General features: G+C 46.2%; 1 protein-coding gene across 1 annotated transcript; it reads right to left on the bottom strand.

The window, feature by feature from the left end:
* Positions 1-6577: 6577 nt before the first annotated feature.
* LOC120036610 (histone-lysine N-methyltransferase NSD2-like) lies at positions 6578-26424 on the bottom strand (the record flags this gene model as incomplete). The annotated part of the gene is made up of 6 exons (XM_038982993.1): positions 26253-26424; positions 22573-22729; positions 15443-15645; positions 12195-12298; positions 8403-8672; positions 6578-6922 (listed from the first exon to the last, which is right to left on the bottom strand). Coding segments are annotated over exons 1-6 (1251 nt in total), but the record flags the coding sequence as incomplete, so codon positions are not given.
* Between the last annotated feature and the right edge of the window lie 265 nt (positions 26425-26689).

The following is a 26689-nucleotide window of genomic DNA, read 5'->3' as shown; positions in this document are numbered from 1 at the left end:
TGTACAGGCCACAGTACATTATAACAGCAGTAGTAACATTATACAGGTCAGTGTACAGGCCACAGTAACATTATAACAGGTCAGTGTACAGGCCAGTAGTACAACATTGACATTACAGGCCAGCAGTAACATTATAACAGGCCAGCAGTAACATTACAACAGGCCAGCGTAACATTATAACAGGCCAGCAGTAACATTACAACAGGTCAGTGTACAGGCCAGCAGTAACATTATAACAGGTCAGTGTACAGGCCAGTAGTAACATTATAACAGGTCAGTGTACAGGCCAGCAGTAAACATTATAAACAGGTCAGTGTTACAGGCCAGCAGTAACATTATAACAGGTCAGTGTACAGGCCAGTAGTAACATTATAACAGGTCAGTGTACAGGCAGTAGTAACATTATAACAGGTCAGTGTACAGGCCAGTAGTAACATTATAACAGTCAGTGTACAGGCCAGTAGTAACATTATAACAGGTCAGTGTACAGGCCAGTAGTAACATTATAACAGGTCAGTGTACAGGCCAGTAGTAACATTATAACAGGTCAGTGTACAGGCCAGTAGTAACATTATAACAGGTCAGTGTACAGGCCAGTAGTAAACATTATAACAGGTCAGTGTACAGGCCAGCAGTAACATTATAACAGGTCAGTGTACAGGCCAGCAGTAACATTATAACAGGTCAGTGTACAGGCCAGTAGTAACATTATAACAGGTCAGTGTACAGGCCAGCAGTAACATTATAACAGGTCAGTGTACAGGCCAGCAGTAACATTATAACAGGTCAGTGTACAGGCCAGAAGTAACATTATAACAGGTCAGTGTACAGGCCAGCAGTAACATTATAACAGGTCAGTGTACAGGCCAGCAGTAACATTATAACAGGTCAGTACAGGCCAGCAGTAACATTATAACAGGTCAGTGTACAGGCCAGTAGTAACATTATAACAGGCCAGTAGCAACATTATAACAGGTCAGTGTACAGGCCAGTAGTAACATTATAACAGGTCAGTGTACAGGCCAGCAGTAACATTATAACAGGTCAGTGTACAGGCCAGCAGTAACATTATAACAGGTCAGTGTACAGGCCAGCAGTAACATTATAACAGGTCAGTGTACAGGCCAGCAGTAACATTATAACAGGTCAGTGTACAGGCCAGCAGTAACATTATAACAGGTCAGTGTACAGGCCAGCAGTAACATTATAACAGGTCAGTGTACAGGCCAGCAGTAACATTATAACAGGTCAGTGTACAGGCCAGCAGTAACATTATAACAGGTCAGTGTACAGGCCAGTAGCAACATTATAACAGGTCAGTGTACAGGCCAGTAGTAACATTATAACAGGCCAGTAGCAACATTATAACAGGTCAGTGTACAGGCCAGTAGTAACATTATAACAGGCCAGTAGCAACATTATAACAGGTCAGTGTACAGGCCAGCAGTAACATTATAACAGGCCAGTAGCAACATTATAACAGGTCAGTGTACAGGCCAGCAGCAACATTATAACAGGTCAGTGTACAGGCCAGTAGTAACATTACAACAGGCCAGCAGTAACATTATAACAGGCCAGCAGTAACATTACAACAGGCCAGCAGTAACATTATAACAGGCCAGCAGTAACATTACAACAGGTCAGTGTACAGGCCAGCAGTAACATTATAACAGGTCAGTGTACAGGCCAGCAGTAACATTATAACAGGTCAGTGTACAGGCCAGCAGTAACATTATAACAGGTCAGTGTACAGGCCAGCAGTAACATTATAACAGGTCAGTGTACAGGCCAGTAGTAACATTATAACAGGTCAGTGTACAGGCCAGTAGTAACATTATAACAGGTCAGTGTACAGGCCAGTAGTAACATTATAACAGGTCAGTGTACAGGCCAGTAGTAACATTATAACAGGTCAGTGTACAGGCCAGTAGTAACATTATAACAGGTCAGTGTACAGGCCAGTAGTAACATTATAACAGGTCAGTGTACAGGCCAGTAGTAACATTATAACAGGTCAGTGTACAGGCCAGTAGTAACATTATAACAGGTCAGTGTACAGGCCAGTAGTAACATTATAACAGGTCAGTGTACAGGCCAGCAGTAACATTATAACAGGTCAGTGTACAGGCCAGTAGTAACATTATAACAGGTCAGTGTACAGGCCAGCAGTAACATTATAACAGGTCAGTGTACAGGCCAGCAGTAACATTATAACAGGTCAGTGTACAGGCCAGAAGTAACATTATAACAGGTCAGTGTACAGGCCAGCAGTAACATTATAACAGGTCAGTGTACAGGCCAGCAGTAACATTATAACAGGTCAGTACAGGCCAGCAGTAACATTATAACAGGTCAGTGTACAGGCCAGTAGTAACATTATAACAGGCCAGTAGCAACATTATAACAGGTCAGTGTACAGGCCAGTAGTAACATTATAACAGGTCAGTGTACAGGCCAGCAGTAACATTATAACAGGTCAGTGTACAGGCCAGCAGTAACATTATAACAGGTCAGTGTACAGGCCAGTAGCAACATTATAACAGGTCAGTGTACAGGCCAGTAGTAACATTATAACAGGCCAGTAGCAACATTATAACAGGTCAGTGTACAGGCCAGTAGTAACATTATAACAGGTCAGTGTACAGGCCAGCAGTAACATTATAACAGGTCAGTGTACAGGCCAGTAGTAACATTATAACAGGCCAGCAGTAACATTATAACAGGTCAGTGTACAGGCCAGTAGTAACATTATAACAGGTCAGTGTACAGGCCAGTAGTAACATTATAACAGGCCAGCAGTAACATTATAACAGGTCAGTGTACAGGCCAGTAGTAACATTATAACAGGCCAGTAGCAACATTATAACAGGTCAGTGTACAGGCCAGCAGTAACATTATAACAGGCCAGTAGCAACATTATAACAGGTCAGTGTACAGGCCAGCAGCAACATTATAACAGGTCAGTGTACAGGCCAGTAGTAACATTACAACAGGCCAGCAATAACATTATAACAGGCCAGCAGTAACATTACAACAGGCCAGCAGTAACATTATAACAGGCCAGCAGTAACATTACAACAGGTCAGTGTACAGGCCAGCAGTAACATTATAACAGGTCAGTGTACAGGCCAGTAGTAACATTATAACAGGTCAGTGTACAGGCCAGCAGTAACATTATAACAGGTCAGTGTACAGGCCAGCAGTAACATTATAACAGGTCAGTGTACAGGCCAGCAGTAACATTATAACAGGTCAGTGTACAGGCCAGTAGTAACATTATAACAGGTCAGTGTACAGGCCAGTAGTAACATTATAACAGGTCAGTGTACAGGCCAGTAGTAACATTATAACAGGTCAGTGTACAGGCCAGTAGTAACATTATAACAGGTCAGTGTACAGGCCAGTAGTAACATTATAACAGGTCAGTGTACAGGCCAGTAGTAACATTATAACAGGTCAGTGTACAGGCCAGTAGTAACATTATAACAGGTCAGTGTACAGGCCAGTAGTAACATTATAACAGGTCAGTGTACAGGCCAGTAGTAACATTATAACAGGTCAGTGTACAGGCCAGCAGTAACATTATAACAGGTCAGTGTACAGGCCAGTAGTAACATTATAACAGGTCAGTGTACAGGCCAGCAGTAACATTATAACAGGTCAGTGTACAGGCCAGCAGTAACATTATAACAGGTCAGTGTACAGGCCAGAAGTAACATTATAACAGGTCAGTGTACAGGCCAGCAGTAACATTATAACAGGTCAGTGTACAGGCCAGCAGTAACATTATAACAGGTCAGTACAGGCCAGCAGTAACATTATAACAGGTCAGTGTACAGGCCAGTAGTAACATTATAACAGGCCAGTAGCAACATTATCACAGGTCAGTGTACAGGCCAGTAGTAACATTATAACAGGTCAGTGTACAGGCCAGCAGTAACATTATAACAGGTCAGTGTACAGGCCAGCAGTAACATTATAACAGGTCAGTGTACAGGCCAGCAGTAACATTATAACAGGTCAGTGTACAGGCCAGTAGTAACATTATAACAGGTCAGTGTACAGGCCAGTAGTAACATTATAACAGGTCAGTGTACAGGCCAGTAGTAACATTATAACAGGTCAGTGTACAGGCCAGCAGTAACATTATAACAGGTCAGTGTACAGGCCAGTAGTAACATTATAACAGGTCAGTGTACAGGCCAGCAGTAACATTATAACAGGTCAGTGTACAGGCCAGTAGTAACATTATAACAGGTCAGTGTACAGGCCAGTAGCAACATTATAACAGGTCAGTGTACAGGCCAGTAGTAACATTATAACAGGCCAGTAGCAACATTATAACAGGTCAGTGTACAGGCCAGTAGTAACATTATAACAGGTCAGTGTACAGGCCAGCAGTAACATTATAACAGGTCAGTGTACAGGCCAGTAGTAACATTATAACAGGCCAGCAGTAACATTATAACAGGTCAGTGTACAGGCCAGCAGTAACATTATAACAGGTCAGTGTACAGGCCAGTAGTAACATTATAACAGGCCAGCAGTAACATTATAACAGGTCAGTGTACAGGCCAGTAGTAACATTATAACAGGCCAGTAGCAACATTATAACAGGTCAGTGTACAGGCCAGCAGTAACATTATAACAGGCCAGTAGCAACATTATAACAGGTCAGTGTACAGGCCAGTAGTAACATTATAACAGGTCAGTGTACAGGCCAGTAGTAACATTATAACAGGTCAGTGTACAGGCTAGCAGTAACATTACAACAGGCCAGTGTACAGGCCAGCAGTAACATTATAACAGGCCAGCAGTAACATTATAACAGGTCAGTATACAGGCCAGCAGTAACATTACAACAGGCCAGCAGTAACATTATAACAGGTCAGTGTACAGGCCAGCAGTAACATTATAACAGGTCAGTGTACAGGCCAGCAGTAACATTACAACAGGCCAGCAGTAACATTATAACAGGTCAGTGTACAGGCCAGCAGTAACATTATAACAGGTCAGTGTACAGGCCAGCAGTAACATTATAACAGGTCAGTGTACAGGCCAGCAGTAACATTATAACAGGTCAGTGTACAGGCCAGCAGTAACATTACAACAGGTCAGTGTACAGGCCAGCAGTAACATTATAACAGGTCAGTGTACAGGCCAGCAGTAACATTATAACAGGTCAGTGTACAGGCCAGCAGTAACATTATAACAGGTCAGTGTACAGGCCAGCAGTAACATTATAACAGGTCAGTGTACAGGCCAGCAGTAACATTATAACAGGCCAGTAGTAACATTATAACAGGTCAGTGTACAGGCCAGTAGTAACATTATAACAGGTCAGTGTACAGGCCAGTAGTAACATTACAACAGGCCAGCAGTAACATTATAACAGGCCAGCAGTAACATTACAACAGGCCAGCAGTAACATTATAACAGGTCAGTGTACAGGCCAGTAGTAACATTATAACAGGCCAGTAGCAACATTATAACAGGTCAGTGTACAGGCCAGCAGTAACATTATAACAGGCCAGTAGCAACATTATAACAGGTCAGTGTACAGGCCAGTAGCAACATTATAACAGGTCAGTGTACAGGCCAGCAGCAACATTATAACAGGTGATTCCTAGCCTCCGTGCTTCTACACCTGCATTGCTTGCTGCTTGGGGTTTTAGGCTGGGTTTCTGTACAGCACTTTGTGACATCAGCTGATGTAAGAAGGGCTTTATAAATACATTTGATTGATTGATTAACGCTGATGGTAATGAAAAACGCCGTAACACTCAGAACATCTAATTCATTGACTTGTGAATATGGAAGCAGAGCTACAGATCTTGTTTTGTGGAATGTCACAGAGGTCTTGGGTGGAACATGGCCAAACTGTTCCTCTGGCTCCAGCAGTCAGGGACACCAACACAAGCAGACAGGGACACCAACACAAGCAGTCAGGGACACCAACACAAGCAGTCAGGGACACCAACACAAGCAGTCAGGGACACCAACACAAGCAGTCAGGGACACCAACACAAGCAGTCAGGGACACCAACACAAGCAGTCAGGGACACCAACACAAGCAGTCAGGGACACCAACACAAGCAGTCAGGGACACCAACACAAGCAGTCAGGGACACCAACACAAGCAGTCAGGGACACCAACACAAGCAGACAGGGACACCAACACAAGCAGTCAGGGACACCAACACAAGCAGTCAGGGACACCAACACAAGCAGTCAGGGACACCAACACAAGCAGTCAGGGACACCAACACAAGCAGTCAGGGACACCAACACAAGCAGTCAGGGACACCAACACAAGCAGTCAGGGACACCAACACAAGCAGTCAGGGACACCAACACAAGCAGACAGGGACACCAACACAAGCAGTCAGGGACACCAACACAAGCAGACAGGGACACCAACACAAGCAGACAGGGACACCAACACAAGCAGTCAGGGACACCAACACAAGCAGACAGGACCTCTATGTGCTGGAGCCACCTCGTTACAGTGGGCCTCCAATACATTATCAATACATTATGGTTCAATAATTGGACCCCATGACAGCCCAGAGGGTACGACCGTGTCGATGGTGAGCATGTAGAAGTGAGTGATGTCATAGTTTACCGTGTCGATGGTGAGCATGTAGAAGTGAGTGATGTCATAGTTTACCTTGTCGATGGTGAGCATGTAGAAGTGAGTGATGTCATAGTTTACCTTGTCGATGGTGAGCATGTAGAAGTGAGTGATGTCATAGTTTACCTTGTCGATGGTGAGCATGTAGAAGTGAGTGATGTCATAGTTTACCTTGTCGATGGTGAGCATGTAGAAGTGAGTGATGTCGTTCTCCTGGTAGTACTTGATCCTGGAGCGACATTCCTCTTCATCGATCAACTCTCCGATGTACTCATTCACAAACTCACCCTGCAGGAGAGGCAACCAATCAAATCAGGGATACAGCATCACCCAGACTACTGATACACCCTCATCAACCAATCATATCACGGTTTCTTTTGTAAATTGACCAACTTTTTCTTATTTCCTTTTTCTTTTGTGAGGGGTTCAAATCAGACAGGCAATCCACCATCCTGCCCCTCTAGGCAACCCCATAAAAACCCTCCCTATACCACCCCTTCCCTGTAATATATACACACACTGAGTATACAAAACATTAAGGACACCTTCCTAATATTGAGTTGCACCCCCCAGAACAGCCTCCATTTGTTGGGGCCGGACTCAAGGTGTCGAAAGCGTTCCACAGGGAAGCTGGCCCATGTTGACTCCAATGCTTCCCACAGGGAAGCTGGCCCATGTTGACTCCAATGCTTCCCACAGGGAAGCTGGCCCATGTTGACTCCAATGCTTCCCACAGGGAAGCTGGCCCATGTTGACTCCAATGCCAATGCTTCCCACAATTGTGGGTGGACCATTCTTGATACTCACAGGAAACTGTTGAGTGTGAAAAACCCAGCAGCATTGCAGTTCTTGACACAAACCGCTGCATCTGGCACCTACTACCGTTCCCTGTTCAAAGGCACTTAAATCGTTCGTCTCATGGCTTAAAAATCATGTTTTATACAATCCGTGTATTTATTGTTTATATGTGTTGGGCTTTAACTGAAATTAGTCAAATTAGATTTATAAATTCCATCATTGGATGGTTTGGTAGTTGGGTTCCCAAGGGACTCCAGAGGACGGCATAGCTGACCTAAGTTGTAAATATAGAGAAAAGGAGGAGTCTGGTAACGTGTATCTTTATAAATCTTGGACTCTCAAACCATTACTTTCCATGATAATCGGAAACGGTACGGATTCCACATTCGGATCTTCGGGGGGATGCAAAAGGCAAGTCATTATTGTCAAATACTGGAGTACGGGCAGGCCATTTTGATTCCCAGTACGGGCAGGCCATTTTGCAAGAACAACAAAGTCATGGTATTGGAGTGGCCATCACAAAGCCCTGACCTCAATCCTATAGAAAATGTGTGCGCAGATCTTAAAAAGCTTGTGCGAGCAAAAAGGCCTACAAACCTGACTCAGTTACACCAGCTCTGTCAGGAGGAATGGGCCAACATTCACCCAACTTATTGTGGGAAGCTTGTGGAAGGCTACCCGAAACGTTTGACCCAAATTAAACAATTTAAAGGCAATGCTACCAAACACTAATTGAGTGTATGTAAACTTCTGACCCACTGGGAATGTGATGAAAGAAATAAAAGCTGAAATAAATAATTCTCTCAACTATTATTCTGACATTTCACATTCTTAAAATAAAATGGTGATCCTAACTGACCTAAGACAGGGGATTTTTACTAGGATTAAATGTCAGGAATTGTGAAAAACTGAGCTTAAATGTATTTGGCTAAGGTGTATGTAAACTGTATAGACACACACACACACATACCTTCTTAATATCCCGTAGTGCCACCAGGCCCCAGCCCTTGCCAGCAGTCTTGATGATCTTAGTCTCTGGGTAGTGTCTCTTGGTGAAGTCCTGGTTGCAGCAGCGCTCTGCGTTGGGACAGACCTGAGGGTGGCACTCGTACATCAACATCCTGTTCAGGCATTCTGACTCAAACCCACACGGCTTCTCGTCCGTGGGCTTACAGTTACACTTGGGGATTTCTGACACGTCGGCTGTGTAGACTTGCACCCGGCCACAGGGCTTGTTGATCTGCAGAACATACAGGGGAGAACATACAGTACAAATATCAAACTGGACAAAGGTGAACAAAGGACTGAGTTTGAAGGAATAAGTTGAACCGAGTTTGGAGGACTCAGATGAACCGCATTTGAAGGACTCAGATGAACCGTGTTTGAAGGACTCAGATGAACCGTGTTTGAAGGACTCAGATGAACCGCGTTTGAAGGACTCAGATGAAACGCGTTTGAAGGACTCAGATGAGCAGCATTTGAAGGACTCAGATGAACCGCGTTTGAAGGACTCAGATGAACCGTGTTTGAAGGACTCAGATGAGCAGCATTTGAAGGACTCAGATGAGCAGCATTTGAAGGACTCAGATGAAACGCATTTGAAGGACAGATGCATTTGAAGGACTCAGATGCATTTGAAGGACTCAGATGCATTTGAAGGACTCAGATGCATTTGAAGGACTCAGATGCATTTGAAGGACTCAGATGCATTTGAAGGACTCAGATGCATTTGAAGGACTCAGATGAGCAGCATTTGAAGGACTCAGATGAAACGCTTTTGAAGGACTCAGATGAAACGCTTTTGAAGGACTCAGATGAAACGCTTTTGAAGGACTACTCACAGTTTGCTGCACGCACAAAACAAATATCAGACAGCACATGATCCAGGGAATTCTCTGTTACGAAGTGCAGCTTGATTTTGGGAAGAAGCTACCCATTTAGCTAATTTGCTACTAAATTAGCAAACCAAATGCACAATTGCAGAGCATTTAGCACATTTTAGACAGTTAACGTAATAGTTATCAGATATCTAGATGGCAAACACCTAGTTGTGAATTCCATACTGTAACTAGATCACCTGGCGTGTGCTGCACAACAGTGAGTGATTCACAAGTCTCTGGTCTTGTCGTTGTGTGCTTGTAAACAAACACTTTGTGACTGAGTTATACAGGTAAGCTTCATAATAAAAAATTGTGACAGGTGAAATGAAGAACGCTATCTCCTAATGGGCTGCAGGACTAAGGTGGACCGCGTTTAAAGGACTAAGGTGGATCGCGTTTAAAGGACTAAGGTGGACCGCGTTTAAAGGACTAAGGTGGATCGCATTTAAAGGACTAAGGTGGACCGCATTTAAAGGACTAAGGTGGACCGCATTTAAAGGACTAAGGTGGACCGCATTTAAAGGACTAAGGTGGATCGCATTTAAAGGACTAAGGTGGACCGCGTTTAAAGGACTAAGGTGGACCGCGTTTAAAGGACTAAGGTGGACCGCGTTTAAAGGACTAAGGTGGACCGCGTTTGAAGGACTAAGGTGGATCGCGTTTAAAGGACTAAGGTGGATCGCGTTTAAAGGACTAAGGTGGATCGCGTTTAAAGGACTAAGGTGGATCGCGTTTAAAGGACTAAGGTGGATCGCGTTTAAAGGACTGAGGTGGACCGAGCTTAAAGGACTAAGGTGGACCGCGTTTGAAGGACTAAGGTGGATCGCGTTTAAAGGACTGAGGTGGATCGCGTTTGAAGGACTAAAATGGACCGAGCTTAAAGGACTAAGGTGGACCGCGTTTAAAGGACTAAGGTGGACCGCGTTTAAAGGACTAAGGTGGACCGCGTTTAAAGGACTAAGGTGGACCGAGCTTAAAGGACTAAGGTGGACCGCGTTTAAAGGACTAAGGTGGACCGCGTTTAAAGGACTAAGGTGGACCGAGCTTAAAGGACTAAGCTGGACCGCGTTTAAAGGACTAAGGTGGACCGCGTTTAAAGGACTAAGGTGGACCGCGTTTAAAGGACTAAGGTGGACCGAGCTTAAAGGACTAAGGTGGACCGAGCTTAAAGGACTAAGGTGGACCGCGTTTAAAGGACTAAGGTGGATCGCGTTTAAAGGACTAAGGTGGACCGCGTTTAAAGGACTGAGGTGGATCGCGTTTAAAGGACTAAGGTGGACCGAGCCTAATGGACTAAGTTGGACCAAGTTGGACCGCGTTTGAAGAACTAAGTTGGACCGAATTTGAAGGACTAAGTTGGACCGAGTATAACGGACTAAGATCAAATCAAATCAAATTTTATTGGTCACATGGTTAGCAGATGTTAATGCGAGTGCAGCGAAATGCTTGTGCTTCTAGTTCCGACCGTGCAGTAATATCTAACAAGTAATATAACCTAACAATTTCACAACTACTACCTTATACACACAAGTGTAAAGGAATGAATATGAATATGTACATATAAATATATGGATGAGCGATGGCCGAACGGCATAGGTAAGATGCAGTAGATGGTATAGAGTACAGTATATACATATGAGATGAGTAATGTAGGGTATGTAAACATTATATAAAGTGGCATTATTTAAAGTGACTAGTGATACCTTTATTAAGTCCATTTATTAAAGTGGCCAATGATTCCAAGTCTGTATGTTGGCAGCAGCCACTCAATGTTAGTGATGGCTGTTTAACAGTCTGATGGCCTTGAGATAGAAGCTATTTAACAGTCTGATGGCCTTGAGATAGAAGCTGTTTAACAGTCTGATGGCCTTGAGATAGAAGCTGTTTAACAGTCTGATGGCCTTGAGATAGAAGCTGTTTAACAGTCTGATGGCCTTGAGATAGAAGCTGTTTAACAGTCTGATGGCCTTGAGATAGATGCTGTTTTTCAGTCTCTCGGTCCCTGCTTTGATGCACCTGTACTGACCTCACCTTCTGGATGATAGCGGGGTGAACAGGCAGTGGCTCGGGTGGTTGTTGTCCTTGATGATCTTTTTGGCCTTCCTGTGACATCGGGTGGTGTAGGTGTCCTGGAGGGCAGGTAGTTTGCCCCCAGTGATGCGTTGGGCAGACCTCACTACCCTCTGGAGAGCCTTACGGTTGAGGGCGGAGCAGTTGCCGTACCAGGCGGTGATACAGCCCGACAGGATGCTCTCGATTGTGCATCTGCAAAGGTTTGTGAGTGTTTTTGGTGACAAGCCACATTTCTCCAGCCTCCTGAGGTTGAAGAGGCGTTGCTGCGCCTTCTTCACAATGCTGTCTGTGTGGGTGGACCAATTCAGTTTGTCCGTGATGTGTACGCCGAGGAACTTAAAACTTTCCACCTTCTTCACTACTGTCCCGTCGATGTGGATAGGGGGGTGCTCCCTCTGCTGTTTCCTGAAGTCCACGATCATCTCCTTTGTTTTGTTGACGTTGAGTGTGAGGTTATTTTCCTGACACCACACTCCGAGGGCCCTCACCTCCTCCCTGTAGGCCGTCTCGTCGTTGTTGGTAATCAGGCCCACTACTGTTGTGTCGTCTGAAAACTTGATGATTGAGTTGGAGGCGTGCCTGGCCACGCAGTCGTGGGTGAACAGGGAGTACAGGAGAGGGCTCAGAACACACCCTTGTGGGGCCCCAGTGTTGAGGATCAGCAGGGTGGAGATGTTGTTTCCTACCCTCACCCCTTGGGGGTGGCCCGTCAGAAAGTCCTGGACTGAGTTTGAAGGACTAAGATGGACTGAGTTTCAGGACAGAAGTAAGAGTACAGTTACAAAGGGTTAGGTTTATAGAGTTCAGACCTTGATGTATTTGTACGGAGGTGGTTTCCTGTTGTTCTCCTGCGTCTCCTTGGCCTCCCGTTCCATCTTGATCTCCTTGAAGCGATTCTCTGCCTCCAACAGCGCTGGAGAGACAGATTACTGTTATCTTCAGTTGTCTAAGTGATACTATAACAGGCACAAAAGACAATGATCGGGAGTGCAGCGACGTGTCGTTTCAATGTTCAATGTAATATGCGGAGCATTCTTTAACTGTCTAAAACACCGAACTGTTATGGCCTCCTGGAGGTGCTTCTCCCTCCTTTGTGTCTTTTATGGAGGAGGACCTAGCTTTTTCTCCAAGACAAAGGGTCATACAAGTGTCCGTTCACACACCTAGGGGCAATGCCATGTGACCTCACAGGACTACAAAAAGCCTCTTATCCTACTGGACCTCTCAACTCTGGACACAAAGGAGGGAGAAGCACCTCTATCTCCAGCAACCCGTCTACAGGGCCTGGATCTTTGCCTTTAACTGTCCAGAAATTGTAATTTGATAAATTATGGAAAAAGTACCTTTTTGGGAATAGTACCTGTAATGGAGTAGAGAAATTGGGACGGAAGTGCCCATGCACTAAACAGACTCAGAAAACATCTCAGAAGAAGGCTTAAGACCTTCAAAGAGCTAGTGTAACCTGAACGGTACACTACAGATCCCCTTCAAGGACAAAGAGCTAGTGTAACCTGAACGGTACACTACAGATCCCCTTCTTCAAGGACAAAGAGCTAGTGTAGCCTGAACAGTACACTACAGATCCCCTTCAAGGACAAAGAGCTAGTGTAGCCTGAACAGTACACTACAGATCCCCTTCAAGGACAAAGAGCTAGTGTAACCTGAACGGTACACTACAGATCCCCTTCAAGGACAAAGAGCTAGTGTAACCTGAACGGTACACTACAGATCAGCTTCTTCAAGGACAAAGAGCTAGTGTAACCTGAACGGTACACTACAGATCACCTTCAAGGACAAAGAGCTAGTGTAACCTGAACAGTACACTACAGATCCCCTTCAAGGACAAAGAGCTAGTGTAGCCTGAACGGTACACTACAGATCCCCTTCAAGGACAAAGAGCTAGTGTAACCTGAACGGTACACTACAGATCCCCTTCAAGGACAAAGAGCTAGTGTAACCTGAACGGTACACTACAGATCCCCTTCAAGGACAAAGAGCTAGTGTAACCTGAACGGTACACTACAGATCACCTTCTTCAAGGACAAAGAGCTAGTGTAGCCTGAACAGTACACTACAGATCCCCTTCAAGGACAAAGAGCTAGTGTAACCTGAACGGTACACTACAGATCCCCTTCAAGGACAAAGAGCTAGTGTAACCTGAACGGTACACTACAGATCACCTTCTTCAAGGACAAAGAGCTAGTGTAACCTGAACAGTACACTACAGATCCCCTTCAAGGACAAAGAGCTAGTGTAGCCTGAACAGTACACTACAGATCAGCTTCTTCAAGGACAAAGAGCTAGTGTAACCTGAACGGTACACTACAGATCACCTTCAAGGACAAAGAGCTAGTGTAACCTGAACAGTACACTACAGATCCCCTTCAAGGACAAAGAGCTAGTGTAGCCTGAACGGTACACTACAGATCCCCTTCAAGGACAAAGAGCTAGTGTAACCTGAACGGTACACTACAGATCCCCTTCAAGGACAAAGAGCTAGTGTAACCTGAACGGTACACTACAGATCCCCTTCAAGGACAAAGAGCTAGTGTAACCTGAACGGTACACTACAGATCACCTTCTTCAAGGACAAAGAGCTAGTGTAGCCTGAACAGTACACTACAGATCACCTTCAAGGACAAAGAGCTAGTGTAACCTGAACAGTACACTACAGATCCCCTTCAAGGACAAAGAGCTAGTGTAACCTGAACGGTACACTACAGATCACCTTCAAGGACAAAGAGCTAGTGTAACCTGAACGGTACACTACAGATCACCTTCAAGGACAAAGAGCTAGTGTAACCTGAACAGTACACTACAGATCACCTTCAAGGACAAAGAGCTAGTGTAACCTGAACAGTACACTACAGATCCCCTTCAAGGACAAAGAGCTAGTGTAACCTGAACGGTACACTACAGATCACCTTCAAGGACAAAGAGCTAGTGTAACCTGAACGGTACACTACAGATCCCCTTCTTCAAGGACAAAGAGCTAGTGTAACCTGAACGGTACACTACAGATCACCTTCTTCAAGGACAAAGAGCTAGTGTAGCCTGAACAGTACACTACAGATCCCCTTCAAGGACAAAGAGCTAGTGTAACCTGAACGGTACACTACAGATCACCTTCTTCAAGGACAAAGAGCTAGTGTAACCTGAACGGTACACTACAGATCACTTTCTTCAAGGACAAAGAGCTAGTGTAACCTGAACGGTACACTACAGATCACCTTCTTCAAGGACAAAGAGCTAGTGTAACCTGAACGGTACACTACAGATCACCTTCAAGGACAAAGAGCTAGTGTAACCTGAACGGTACACTACAGATCCCCTTCTTCAAGGACAAAGAGCTAGTGTAACCTGAACGGTACACTACAGATCACCTTCTTCAAGGACAAAGAGCTAGTGTAACCTGAACGGTACACTACAGATCCCCTTCAAGGACAAAGAGCTAGTGTAACCTGAACAGTACACTACAGATCACCTTCTTCAAGGACAAAGAGCTAGTGTAGCCTGAACGGTACACTACAGATCACCTTCTTCAAGGACAAAGAGCTAGTGTAGCCTGAACGGTACACTACAGATCACCTTCTTCAAGGACAAAGAGCTAGTGTAACCTGAACAGTACACTACAGATCACTTTCTTCAAGGACAGAAGGAAACAATTAGAGCCTCTGAAAGTCAACAGATTAGAGCAACAAGCAGCAGGACACCAACTCAGGACAAGCTACAACAGACTTTGATCACAGACTGAGTATTACATTTAATGTTCAGGATCTGCAGGTCTTCACTTCTTATCTTCCATTTCATGATTATTCTCATTATGTTTGATGAGTGTTATTAAATGTTGATCAATTGTGTTTGTCTTGTTATTCTTGGGAAGAACTCCAATTGATTTTAAAATAATTCATACCTTTAGATTATTATTTCTAAGTATTATTCTAATTTTAGCCTTAGAGAGAGTTAGTGTCAATAACTGTTAAGTCAGGCTTTCTTAGAATACTATTTTGTCCAAGAAAGAACAGTGGGCTGCTGAATATTCCATGGGTGAGTTTACCGTTCTTGAAGACCTTCCCTATCCCAGTCTTCTGGACCTTGCTGCCCCTGTCTCCCTCCATGTAGGGGAAAACTCGACCCTGGTGCGTCCAGAAGTAGTCCTTAGAACCGAAGAAGAACACTGGGAACTCTCCGATTTTGTGGCGAAGGTGCTGGATGTTGGTGGGGATGTTCCGGGGGTGATGGATCTCTGCAGGCCACCACCTGGACATAACAAGGGAAATTAAACAGTATTCTAAAAAACACACACACAGGGTTCATACCTGCCCACATACCATAACGTCATACCGTCCTTCTCTCAACCCGGGATTTATGGTATTACCGGTTTAGTACCCAAGTGGGCCGCAAAAAAGCCCATTGGGCATCTATTACCAGTATGCTAACCAAATAAGCATAAGTAATAGCGAATTTCCATAGAGGCTGCTAGCTAAATATGCTAACGACCAGAAATAAATTATTTTTTTGTTGCAAAGACAGGCACTCCAGCTTAAAGTTCTACATACAGTTGCAAGAGAAAGTATGTGAACCCTTTGGAATTACCTGGATTTCTACATAAAATGTGATCTGATCTTCCTCTAAGTCACAACAATAGTATTTTTATGGCCTATATTGAATACTTATTTTAAACATTCACAGTGTAGGTTGGAAAATTTTTGTGAATTCAGAACTCAGGTAACCTGGAATCCAATCAATGAGACGAGATTGGAGATGTTAGTTAGAGCTGTCCTGCAATATAAAAAACACTCACAAAATGTGAGTTTGCTATTCACAAGAAGCATTGCCCGATGTGAACCATGCCTCGAAACAAAAGAGATCGCAGAAGACCTAAGATTAAGAATTGTTGACTTGAATAAAGCTGGAAAGGGTTACAAAAGTATTTCTAAAAGCCTTGATGTTCATCAGTCCACGGTAAGACAAATTGTCTATAAATGGAGAAAGTTCAGCACTGTTGCTACTCTCCCTAGGAGTGGCCGTCCTGCAAAGATGACTGCAAGAGCACAGCACAGAACGGTCAATGAGGTTAAGAAGAATCCTAGTGTCAGCTAAAGACTTACAGAAATCTCTGTAACATGCTAACATCTTTGTTGATGAGTCTGCGATACGTAAAACACTAAACAAGAATGGTGTTCATGGGAGGACACCACAGAAGAAGCCACTGCTGTCCAAAAAAAACATTGCTTCACGTCTGAAGTTCGCAAAAGAGCACCTGGATGTTCCACAGCGCTACTGGCAAAATATTCTGTGGATAGATGAAACTACAGTTGAGTTGTTTGGAAGGAACAACACTTTTAACGCATTAGAAATATCTTTGAGTTTTGTAAACACATTTCTAAAATGCTTCTTATTGTAATTTCTGCTCGGCGTCAGACTAATTTTGTGCTTCAGTTGCACTTCTAAACTCATAATTCAGGACCAGGCCTTCTATCAGCAGGCAGCGCTCTGACTGACCTCTTCTATCAGCGCTCTGACTGACCTCTTCTATCAGCGCTCTGACTGACCTCTTCTATCAGCGCTCTGACTGACCTCTTCTATCAGCGCTCTGACTGACCTCTTCTATCAGCGCTCTGACTGACCTCTTCTATCAGCGCTCTGACTGACCTCTTCTATCAGCGCTCTGACTGACCTCTTCTATCAGCGCTCTGACTGACCTCTTCTATCAGCGCTCTGACTGACCTCTTCTATCAGCGCTCTGACTGACCTCTTCTATCAGCGCTCTGACTGACCTCTTCTATCAGCGCTCTGACTGACCTCTTCTATCAGCGCTCTGACTGACCTCTTCTATCAGCGCTCTGACTGACCTCTTCTATCAGCGCTCTGACTGACCTCTTCTATCAGCGCTCTGACTGACCTCTTCTATCAGCGCTCTGACTGACCTCTTCTATCAGCGCTCTGACTGACCTCTTCTATCAGCGCTCTGACTGACCTCTTCTATCAGCGCTCTGACTGACCTCTTCTATCAGCGCTCTGACTGACCTCTTCTATCAGCGCTCTGACTGACCTCTTCTATCAGCGCTCTGACTGACCTCTTCTATCAGCGCTCTGACTGACCTCTTCTATCAGCGCTCTGACTGACCTCTTCTATCAGCGCTCTGACTGACCTCTTCTATCAGCGCTCTGACTGACCTCTTCTATCAGCGCTCTGACTGACCTCTTCTATCAGCGCTCTGACTGACCTCTTCTATCAGCGCTCTGACTGACCTCTTCTATCAGCGCTCTGACTGACCTCTTCTATCAGCGCTCTGACTGACCTCTTCTATCAGCGCTCTGACTGACCTCTTCTATCAGCGCTCTGACTGACCTCTTCTATCAGCGCTCTGACTGACCTCTTCTATCAGCGCTCTGACTGACCTCTTCTATCAGCGCTCTGACTGACCTCTTCTATCAGCGCTCTGACTGACCTCTTCTATCAGCGCTCTGACTGACCTCTTCTATCAGCGCTCTGACTGACCTCTTCTATCAGCGCTCTGACTGACCTCTTCTATCAGCGCTCTGACTGACCTCTTCTATCTGTTTTCAGCCTAATGTGTTGCAACGATGTATTTTCTGAAGGAAAACTAGTTACACGGTCCTGATCACTCTATTGAAGCAAAAAACACACTTTCAATATAAAACGTGACCCCTGACAATACACAGCTGGACTCACCTGCTCCTGATCACTCTATTGAAGCAAAAAACATACTTTCAATATAAAATGTGACCCCTGACAATACACAGCTGGACTCACCTGCTCCTGATCACTCTATTGAAGCAAAAAACATACTTTCAATATAAAATGTGACCCCTGACAATACACAGCTGGACTCACCTGCTCCTAACCCTAACTAGTTGCACGGTCCTGATCACTCTATTGAAGCAAAAAACACACTTTCAATATAAAACGTGACCCCTGACAATACACAGCTGGACTCACCTGCTCCTGCTTTCTCCTGTTGTGCTATTTACAAACAAACACGTGACTGGGTCAGCGGTTCTGGGGAACTATGATAAGCTTCATAATGTGACTGGGTCAGCGGTTCTGGGGAACTATGATAAGCTTCATAATGTGACTGGGTCAGCGGTTCTGGGGAACTATGGTAAGCTTCATAATGTGACTGGGTCAGTGGTTCTGGGGGACTATGGTAAGCTTCATAATGTGACTGGGTCAGCGGTTCTGGGGGACTATGGTAAGCTTCATAATGTGACTGGGTCAGTGGTTCTGGGGGACTATGGTAAGCTTCATAATGTGACTGGGTCAGCGGTTCTGGGGGACTATGGTAAGCTTCATAATGTGACTGGGTCAGCGGTTCTGAGGGACTATGGTAAGCTTCATAATGTGACTGGGTCAGCGGTTCTGGGGAACTATGGTAAGCTTCATAATGTGACTGGGTCAGCGGTTCTGGGGGACTATGGTAAGCTTCATAATGTGACTGGGTCAGCGGTTCTGGGGAACTATGGTAAGCTTCATAATGTGACTGGGTCAGCGGTTCTGGGGGACTATGGTAAGCTTCATAATGTGACTGGGTCAGTGGTTCTGGGGGACTATGGTAAGCTTCATAATGTGACTGGGTCAGCGGTTCTGGGGGACTATGGTAAGCTTCATAATGTGACTGGGTCAGTGGTTCTGGGGGACTATGGTAAACTTCATAATGTAAAATAATGTGACATAGGGTAATATGTACATGTAGGTAAAGTTATTAAAGTGACTATGCATAGATAATAACACAGTAGCAACAGCATAGTAAGGGAGGGCAGTGCAAATAGTCTGTGTAGCCATTTGATTAGATGTTCATGAGTCTTATGGCTTCGGGGTAGAAGCTGTTGAGAAGCCTCTTGGACCTAGACTTGGCGCTCCGGTACCCCTTGCCATGCGGTAGCAAAGAGAACAGTCTATGACTAGGGTGGCTGGAGTCTTTGACAATTTTTTGGGACTTCCTCTGACACCGCCGGGTATAGAGGTCCTGGATGGCAGGATGCTTGGCCCCAGTGATGTACTGGGCCATACGCATTACCCTCTGTAGTGCCTTGCGGTCGGAGACCGAGCAGTTGCCATACCAGGCAGTGATGCAACCAGTCAGGATGCTCTCGATGGTGCAGCTGTAGAACCTTTTGAGGATCTGAGGATCCATGCCAAATCTTTTCAGTCTCCTGGGGGGGAATAGGTTTTGTCGTGCCCTCTTCACGACTGTCTTGGTGTGTTTGGACCATGTTAGTTTGTTGGTGATGTGGACGCCAAGAAACTTGAAGCTCTCAACCTGCTCCACTACAGCCCCGTCGATGAGAATGGGGGCGTGCTCGGTCCTCCTTTTCCTGTAGTCCACAACCATCTCCTTTGTCTTGATCACGCCGAGGGAGAAGTTGTTGTCCCTGCACCACACGGTCAGTCAGGTCTCTGACCTCCTCCCTATAGGTTGTCTTGTTGCTGTCCGTGATCAGGCCTATCACTGTTGTGTCATCGGTGAGTGAACAGGGAGTACAGGAGGAGACTGAGCATGCACCCGAGGGGCCCCCGTGTTGAGGATCAGCGTGGCAGATGTGTTGTTACCAACTGGGGAAGGCCCGTCAGGAAGTCCAGGATCCAGTTGCAGAGGGAGGTGTTTAGTCCCAGGGTCCTTAGCTTAGTGATGAGGGAACTATGGTGTTGAACGCTGAGCTGTAGTCAATGAATAGCATTCTCACATGGGTGTTCCTTTTGTCCAGGTGGGAAAGGGCAGTGTGGAGTGCAATAGAGATTGCATCATCTGTGGATCTGTTTGGGCGGTATGCAAATTATTTTGGGTCTAGTGTTTCTGGGATAATGGTGTTGATGTGAGCCATGATCAGCCATTCAAAGCACTTTATGGCTACAGATGTCAGTGCTACGGATCGGTAGTCATTTAGGCAGGTTACCTTGGTGTTCTTGGGCACAGGGACTATACTATGGTGGTCTGCTTGAAACATGTTGGTATTACAGACTCAGACAGGGAGAGGTTGAAAATGCCAGTGAAGACACTTGCCAGTTGGTCAGCGCATGCTCGCAGTACACATCCTGGTAATCCGTTTGGCTCTGCAGCCTTGTGTATGTTGACCTGGTTAAAGGTCTTACTGACATCGGCTGCGGAGAACGTCATCACACAGTCGTCCGGAACAGCTCATGCATGTTTTAGTGTTACTTGCCCCGAAGCGAGCATATTAGTATTTTAGCTCGTATGGTAGACTCGTTTCACTGGGCAGCTCTCGGCTGGGCTTCTCTTTGTAGTCTGTAATAGTTTGCAAGCCCTGCCACATCCGACGAGCTTCGGAGCCGGTGTAGTACGATTCGATCTTAGTCCTGTATTGATGCTTTGCCTGTTTGATGGTTCGTCGGAGGGCATAGGGGGATTTCTTATAAGCTTCCGGGTTAGAGTCCCGCTCCTTGAAAGCGGCAGCTCTAGCCTTTAGCTCAGTGCGGATGTTGCCTGTAATCCATAATTCTAGTTGGGGTATGTACGTACAGTCACTGTGGGGACGACATCATTGATGCACTTATTGATGAAGCCAGTGACTAATGTGGTGTGCTCCTCAATGCCATCGGAAGAATCCAGGAACATTTTCCAGTCTGTGATAGCAAAACTGTCCTGTAGCTTAGCATTTGCTTCATCTGACCACTTTTTTATTGATCGTGTCACTGGTGCTTCCTGCTTTAGTTTTTTCTTGTAAACAGGAATCAGGAGGACAGAACTATGGTCAGATTTGCGAAATGGAGGGCGAGGGAGAGCTTTGTACGTATCTCTTGTGTGTGGAGTAAAGGTGGTCTAGAGTTTTTTTCCCCACTGGTTGCACATTTAACGGTACTGGTAGAGTATGAATGAGCAAGACAAATGATGTAAGTGCCTATGAAAGGGCATTGTAGTTGGTGCCTGGCGCACCGGTTTGATTGTGACAACAACTAAAAGGTTGCTGGGATTTTCATGCTCAACAGTTTCCCAAGAATGGTCCACGACCCAAAGAATATCCCGTCAACTGTGGGAAGCATTGGAGTCAACATGGGCCAGCATCCCTGTGGATGCTTTCAACAACTTGTAGAGTCCATTCCCTGACAAATTTGTAGGCGGTTCTGGAGAATATCCATCAAAAATGCAGGACTAAGTTTAATCTGTCTGGGAAACCTTCCCACAGTGTTCTAGCACATACACAAACATACTGTCAGCACTAGAACCTGGCCGTAACAGTAGCCGACTGACCCGTAGTTGGCCATGTCTCTGCACTGACCCGTAGTTGGCCATGTCCCTGCACTGACCCGTAGTTGGCCATGTCCCTGCACTGACCCGTAGTTGGCCATGTCCCTGCACTGACCCGTAGTTGGCCATGTCCCTGCACTGACCCGTAGTTGGCCATGTCCCTGCACTGACCCGTAGTTGGCCATGTCCCTGCACTGACCCGTAGTTGGCCATGTCTCTGCACTGACCCGTAGTTGGCCATGTCTCTGCACTGACCCGTAGTTGGCCATGTCCCTGCACTGACCCGTAGTTGGCCATGTCTCTGCACTGACCCGTAGTTGGCCATGTCCCTGCACTGACCCGTAGTTGGCCATGTCCCTGCACTGACCCGTAGTTGGCCATGTCCCTGCACTGACCCGTAGTTGGCCATGTCCCTGCACTGACCCGTAGTTGGCCATGTCCCTGCACTGACCCGTAGTTGGCCATGTCTCTGCACTGACCCGTAATTGGCCATGTCCCTGTACCGACCCGTAGTTGGCCATGTCTCTGTACCGACCCGTAGTTGGCCATGTCTCTGCACTGACCCGTAGTTGGCCATGTCCCTGCACTGACCCGTAGTTGGCCATGTCCCTGTACTGACCCGTAGTTGGCCATGTCCCTGCACTGACCCGTAGTTGGCCATGTCCCTGTACTGACCCGTAGTTGGCCATGTCCCTGTACTGACCCGTAGTTGGCCATGTCCCTGTACTGACCCGTAGTTGGCCATGTCCCTGCACTGACCCGTAGTTGGCCATGTCTCTGTACTGACCCGTAGTTAGCCATGTCTCTGCACTGACCCGTAGTTGGCCATGTCCCTGCACTGACCCGTAGTTGGCCATGTCCCTGCACTGACCCGTAGTTGGCCATGTCCCTGTACTGACCTGTAGTTGGCCATGTCCCTGTACTGACCTGTAGTTGGCCATGTCCCTGTACTGACCTGTAGTTGCCCAGTTTGACCCAGATGATGTCTCTATATTTGGGTTTCTTTCCGGCCCGGCAGTCGTTACAGAACCAGCTGCCGTCCGGCATGGTGATGTTCAGACAGTCTGGATGGAACGCTGCTGGACACGACTCACAGCAGAGGAGCTGGCCACCTAAAGGACGACACAGACAGTATCTGACTTAGTGCACAAGGCAACACGTTCTCCTGCTTGGACTGCTCAGTCTTCAATGCATCAATATTACTGTCGTCCTACAGAGGAGCAACACGTTCTCCTGCTTGGACACCGGCAGCAGTCTTCAATGCATCAATATTACTGTCGTCCTACAGAGGAGCAACACGTTCTCCTGCTTGGACTCCGGCAGCAGTCTTCAATGCATCAATATTACTGTCGTCCTACAGAGGAGCAACACGTTCTCCTGCTTGGACTCCGGCAGCAGTCTTCAATGCACCAATATTACTGTCGTCCTACAGAGGAGCAACACGTTCTCCTGCTTGGACACCGGCAGCAGTCTTCAATGCATCAATATTACTGTCGTCCTACAGAGGAGCAACACGTTCTCCTGCTTGGACTCCGGCAGCAGTCTTCAATGCACCAATATTACTGTCGTCCTACAGAGGAGCAACACGTTCTCCTGCTTGGACTCCGGCAGCAGTCTTCAATGCATCAATATTACTGTCGTCCTACAGAGGAGCAACACGTTCTCCTGCTTGGACACCGGCAGCAGTCTTCAATGCATCAATATTACTGTCGTCCTACAGAGGAGCAACACGTTCTCCTGCTTGGACTCCGGCAGCAGTCTTCAATGCATCAATATTACTGTCATCCTACAGAGGAGCAACACGTTCTCCTGCTTGGACTCCAGCAGCAGTCTTCAATGCATCAATATTACTGTCGTCCTACAGAGGAGCAACACGTTCTCCTGCTTGGACACCGGCAGCAGTCTTAAATGCATCAATATTACTGTCGTCCTACAGAGGAGCAACACGTTCTCCTGCTTGGACACCGGCAGCAGTCTTCAATGCATCAATATTACTGTCGTCCTACAGAGGAGCAACACGTTCTCCTGCTTGGACTGCTCAGTCTTCAATACATCAATATTACTGTCGTCCTACAGAGGAGCAACACGTTCTCCTGCTTGGACACCGGCAGCAGTCTTCAATGCATCAATATTACTGTTGTCCTACAGAGGAGCAACACGTTCTCCTGCTTGGACACCGGCAGCAGTCTTCAATACATCAATATTACTGTCGTCCTACAGAGGAGCAACACGTTCTCCTGCTTGGACTCCGGCAGCAGTCTTCAATGCATCAATATTACTGTCGTCCTACAGAGGAGCAACACGTTCTCCTGCTTGGACTGCTCAGTCTTCAATGCATCAATATTACTGTCGTCCTACAGAGGAGCAACACGTTCTCCTGCTTGGACACCGGCAGCAGTCTTCAATGCATCAATATTACTGTCGTCCTACAGAGGAGCAACACGTTCTCCTGCTTGGACTGCTCAGTCTTCAATGCATCAATATTACTGTCGTCCTACAGAGGAGCAACACGTTCTCCTGCTTGGACTGCTCAGTCTTCAATGCATCAATATTACTGTCGTCCTACAGAGGAGCAACACGTTCTCCTGCTTGGACTCCGGCAGCAGTCTTCAATGCATCAATATTACTGTCGTCCTACAGAGGAGCAACACGTTCTCCTGCTTGGACTACTCAGTCTTCAATGCATCAATATTACTGTCGTCCTACAGAGGAGCAACACGTTCTCCTGCTTGGACTGCTCAGTCTTCAATGCATCAATATTACTGTCGTCCTACAGAGGAGCAACACGTTCTCCTGCTTGGACTCCGGCAGCAGTCTTCAATGCATCAATATTACTGTCGTCCTACAGAGGAGCAACACGTTCTCCTGCTTGGACACCGGCAGCAGTCTTCAATGCATCAATATTACTGTCGTCCTACAGAGGAGCAACACGTTCTCCTGCTTGGACTCCGGCAGCAGTCTTCAATGCATCAATATTACTGTCGTCCTACAGAGGAGCAACACGTTCTCCTGCTTGGACTCCGGCAGCAGTCTTCAATGCATCAATATTACTGTCGTCCTACAGAGGAGCAACACGTTCTCCTGCTTGGACTCCGGCAGCAGTCTTCAATGCATCAATATTACTGTCGTCCTACAGAGGAGCAACACGTTCTCCTGCTTGGACTGCTCAGTCTTCAATGCATCAATATTACTGTCGTCCTACAGAGGAGCAACACGTTCTCCTGCTTGGACTCCGGCAGCAGTCTTCAATGCATATATATTACTGTCGTCCTACAGAGGAGCAACACGTTCTCCTGCTTGGACTGCTCAGTCTTCAATACATCAATATTACTGTCGTCCTACAGAGGAGCAACACGTTCTCCTGCTTGGACTGCTCAGTCTTCAATACATCAATATTACTGTCGTCCTACAGAGGAGCAACACGTTCTCCTGCTTGGACTCTGGCAGCAGTCTTCAATGCATCAATATTACTGTCGTCCTACAGAGGAGCAACACGTTCTCCTGCTTGGACTCCGGCAGCAGTCTTCAATGCATCAATATTACTGTCGTCCTACAGAGGAGCAACACGTTCTCCTGCTTGGACACCGGCAGCAGTCTTCAATGCATCAATATTACTGTCGTCCTACAGAGGAGCAACACGTTCTCCTGCTTGGACTGCTCAGTCTTCAATGCATCAATATTACTGTCGTCCTACAGAGGAGCAACACGTTCTCCTGCTTGGACACCGGCAGCAGTCTTCAATGCATCAATATTACTGTCGTCCTACAGAGGAGCAACACGTTCTCCTGCTTGGACTCCGGTAGCAGTCTTCAATGCATCAATATTACTGTCGTCCTACAGAGGAGCAACACGTTCTCCTGCTTGGACTCCGGCAGCAGTCTTCAATGCATCAATATTACTGTCGTCCTACAGAGGAGCAACACGTTCTCCTGCTTGGACACCGGCAGCAGTCTTCAATGCATCAATATTACTGTCGTCCTACAGAGGAGCAACACGTTCTCCTGCTTGGACTCCGGCAGCAGTCTTCAATGCATCAATATTACTGTCGTCCTACAGAGGAGCAACACGTTCTCCTGCTTGGACACCGGCAGCAGTCTTCAATGCATATATATTACTGTCGTCCTACAGAGGAGCAACACGTTCTCCTGCTTGGACTGCTCAGTCTTCAATGCATCAATATTACTGTCGTCCTACAGAGGAGCAACACGTTCTCCTGCTTGGACTCCGGCAGCAGTCTTCAATGCATCAATATTACTGTCGTCCTACAGAGGAGCAACACGTTCTCCTGCTTGGACTGCTCAGTCTTCAATGCATCAATATTACTGTCGTCCTACAGAGGAGCAACACGTTCTCCTGCTTGGACTGCTCAGTCTTCAATGCATCAATATTACTGTCGTCCTACAGAGGAGCAACACGTTCTCCTGCTTGGACTGCTCAGTCTTCAATGCATCAATATTACTGTCGTCCTACAGAGGAGCAACACGTTCTCCTGCTTGGACTGCTCAGTCTTCAATGCATCAATATTACTGTCGTCCTACAGAGGAGTAGATACTGACCTTTGGAGCAGATGAAGCACCAGGTGGCGGTAGTTGTGTTGCAGGGTGTGTGTGTGTAGTTATAGTTGTGTATCTGTACCTTTGGAGCAGACGAAGCACCAGCTGACGTTGACATGCGAGTGGTGGCTGTAGCCCTTCTTGGGTGAGAAGTGGTTGGTGCAGATGATGGTGGTGGGGGTCAACATCTCACTGCCAGCCGCAACACACACCTCTCCTGTATGGTACGCCACCGGGCAGCGCAGGCAACGCATCAGTTTACCTACAATACACCACACCATGAAATTAACACACCTGACATCAGCTTAACTACAATACACCACGATATTAACACACCTGACCTATAATACAACATTATATTAACACACCTGACCTATAATACACCATGATATTAACACACCTGACCTATAATACAACATTATATTAACACACCTGACCTATAATACAACATTATATTAACACACCTGACCTATAATACACCATGATATTAACACACCTGACCTATAATACAACAATATA

Source organism: Salvelinus namaycush, unplaced genomic scaffold (assembly GCF_016432855.1).
Source record: "Salvelinus namaycush isolate Seneca unplaced genomic scaffold, SaNama_1.0 Scaffold139, whole genome shotgun sequence".
Taxonomy (NCBI): Eukaryota; Metazoa; Chordata; class Actinopteri; order Salmoniformes; family Salmonidae; genus Salvelinus; species Salvelinus namaycush.
Note: the sequence above shows the minus strand (reverse complement) of the source record. Positions and strands in the feature narration are given on the sequence as shown.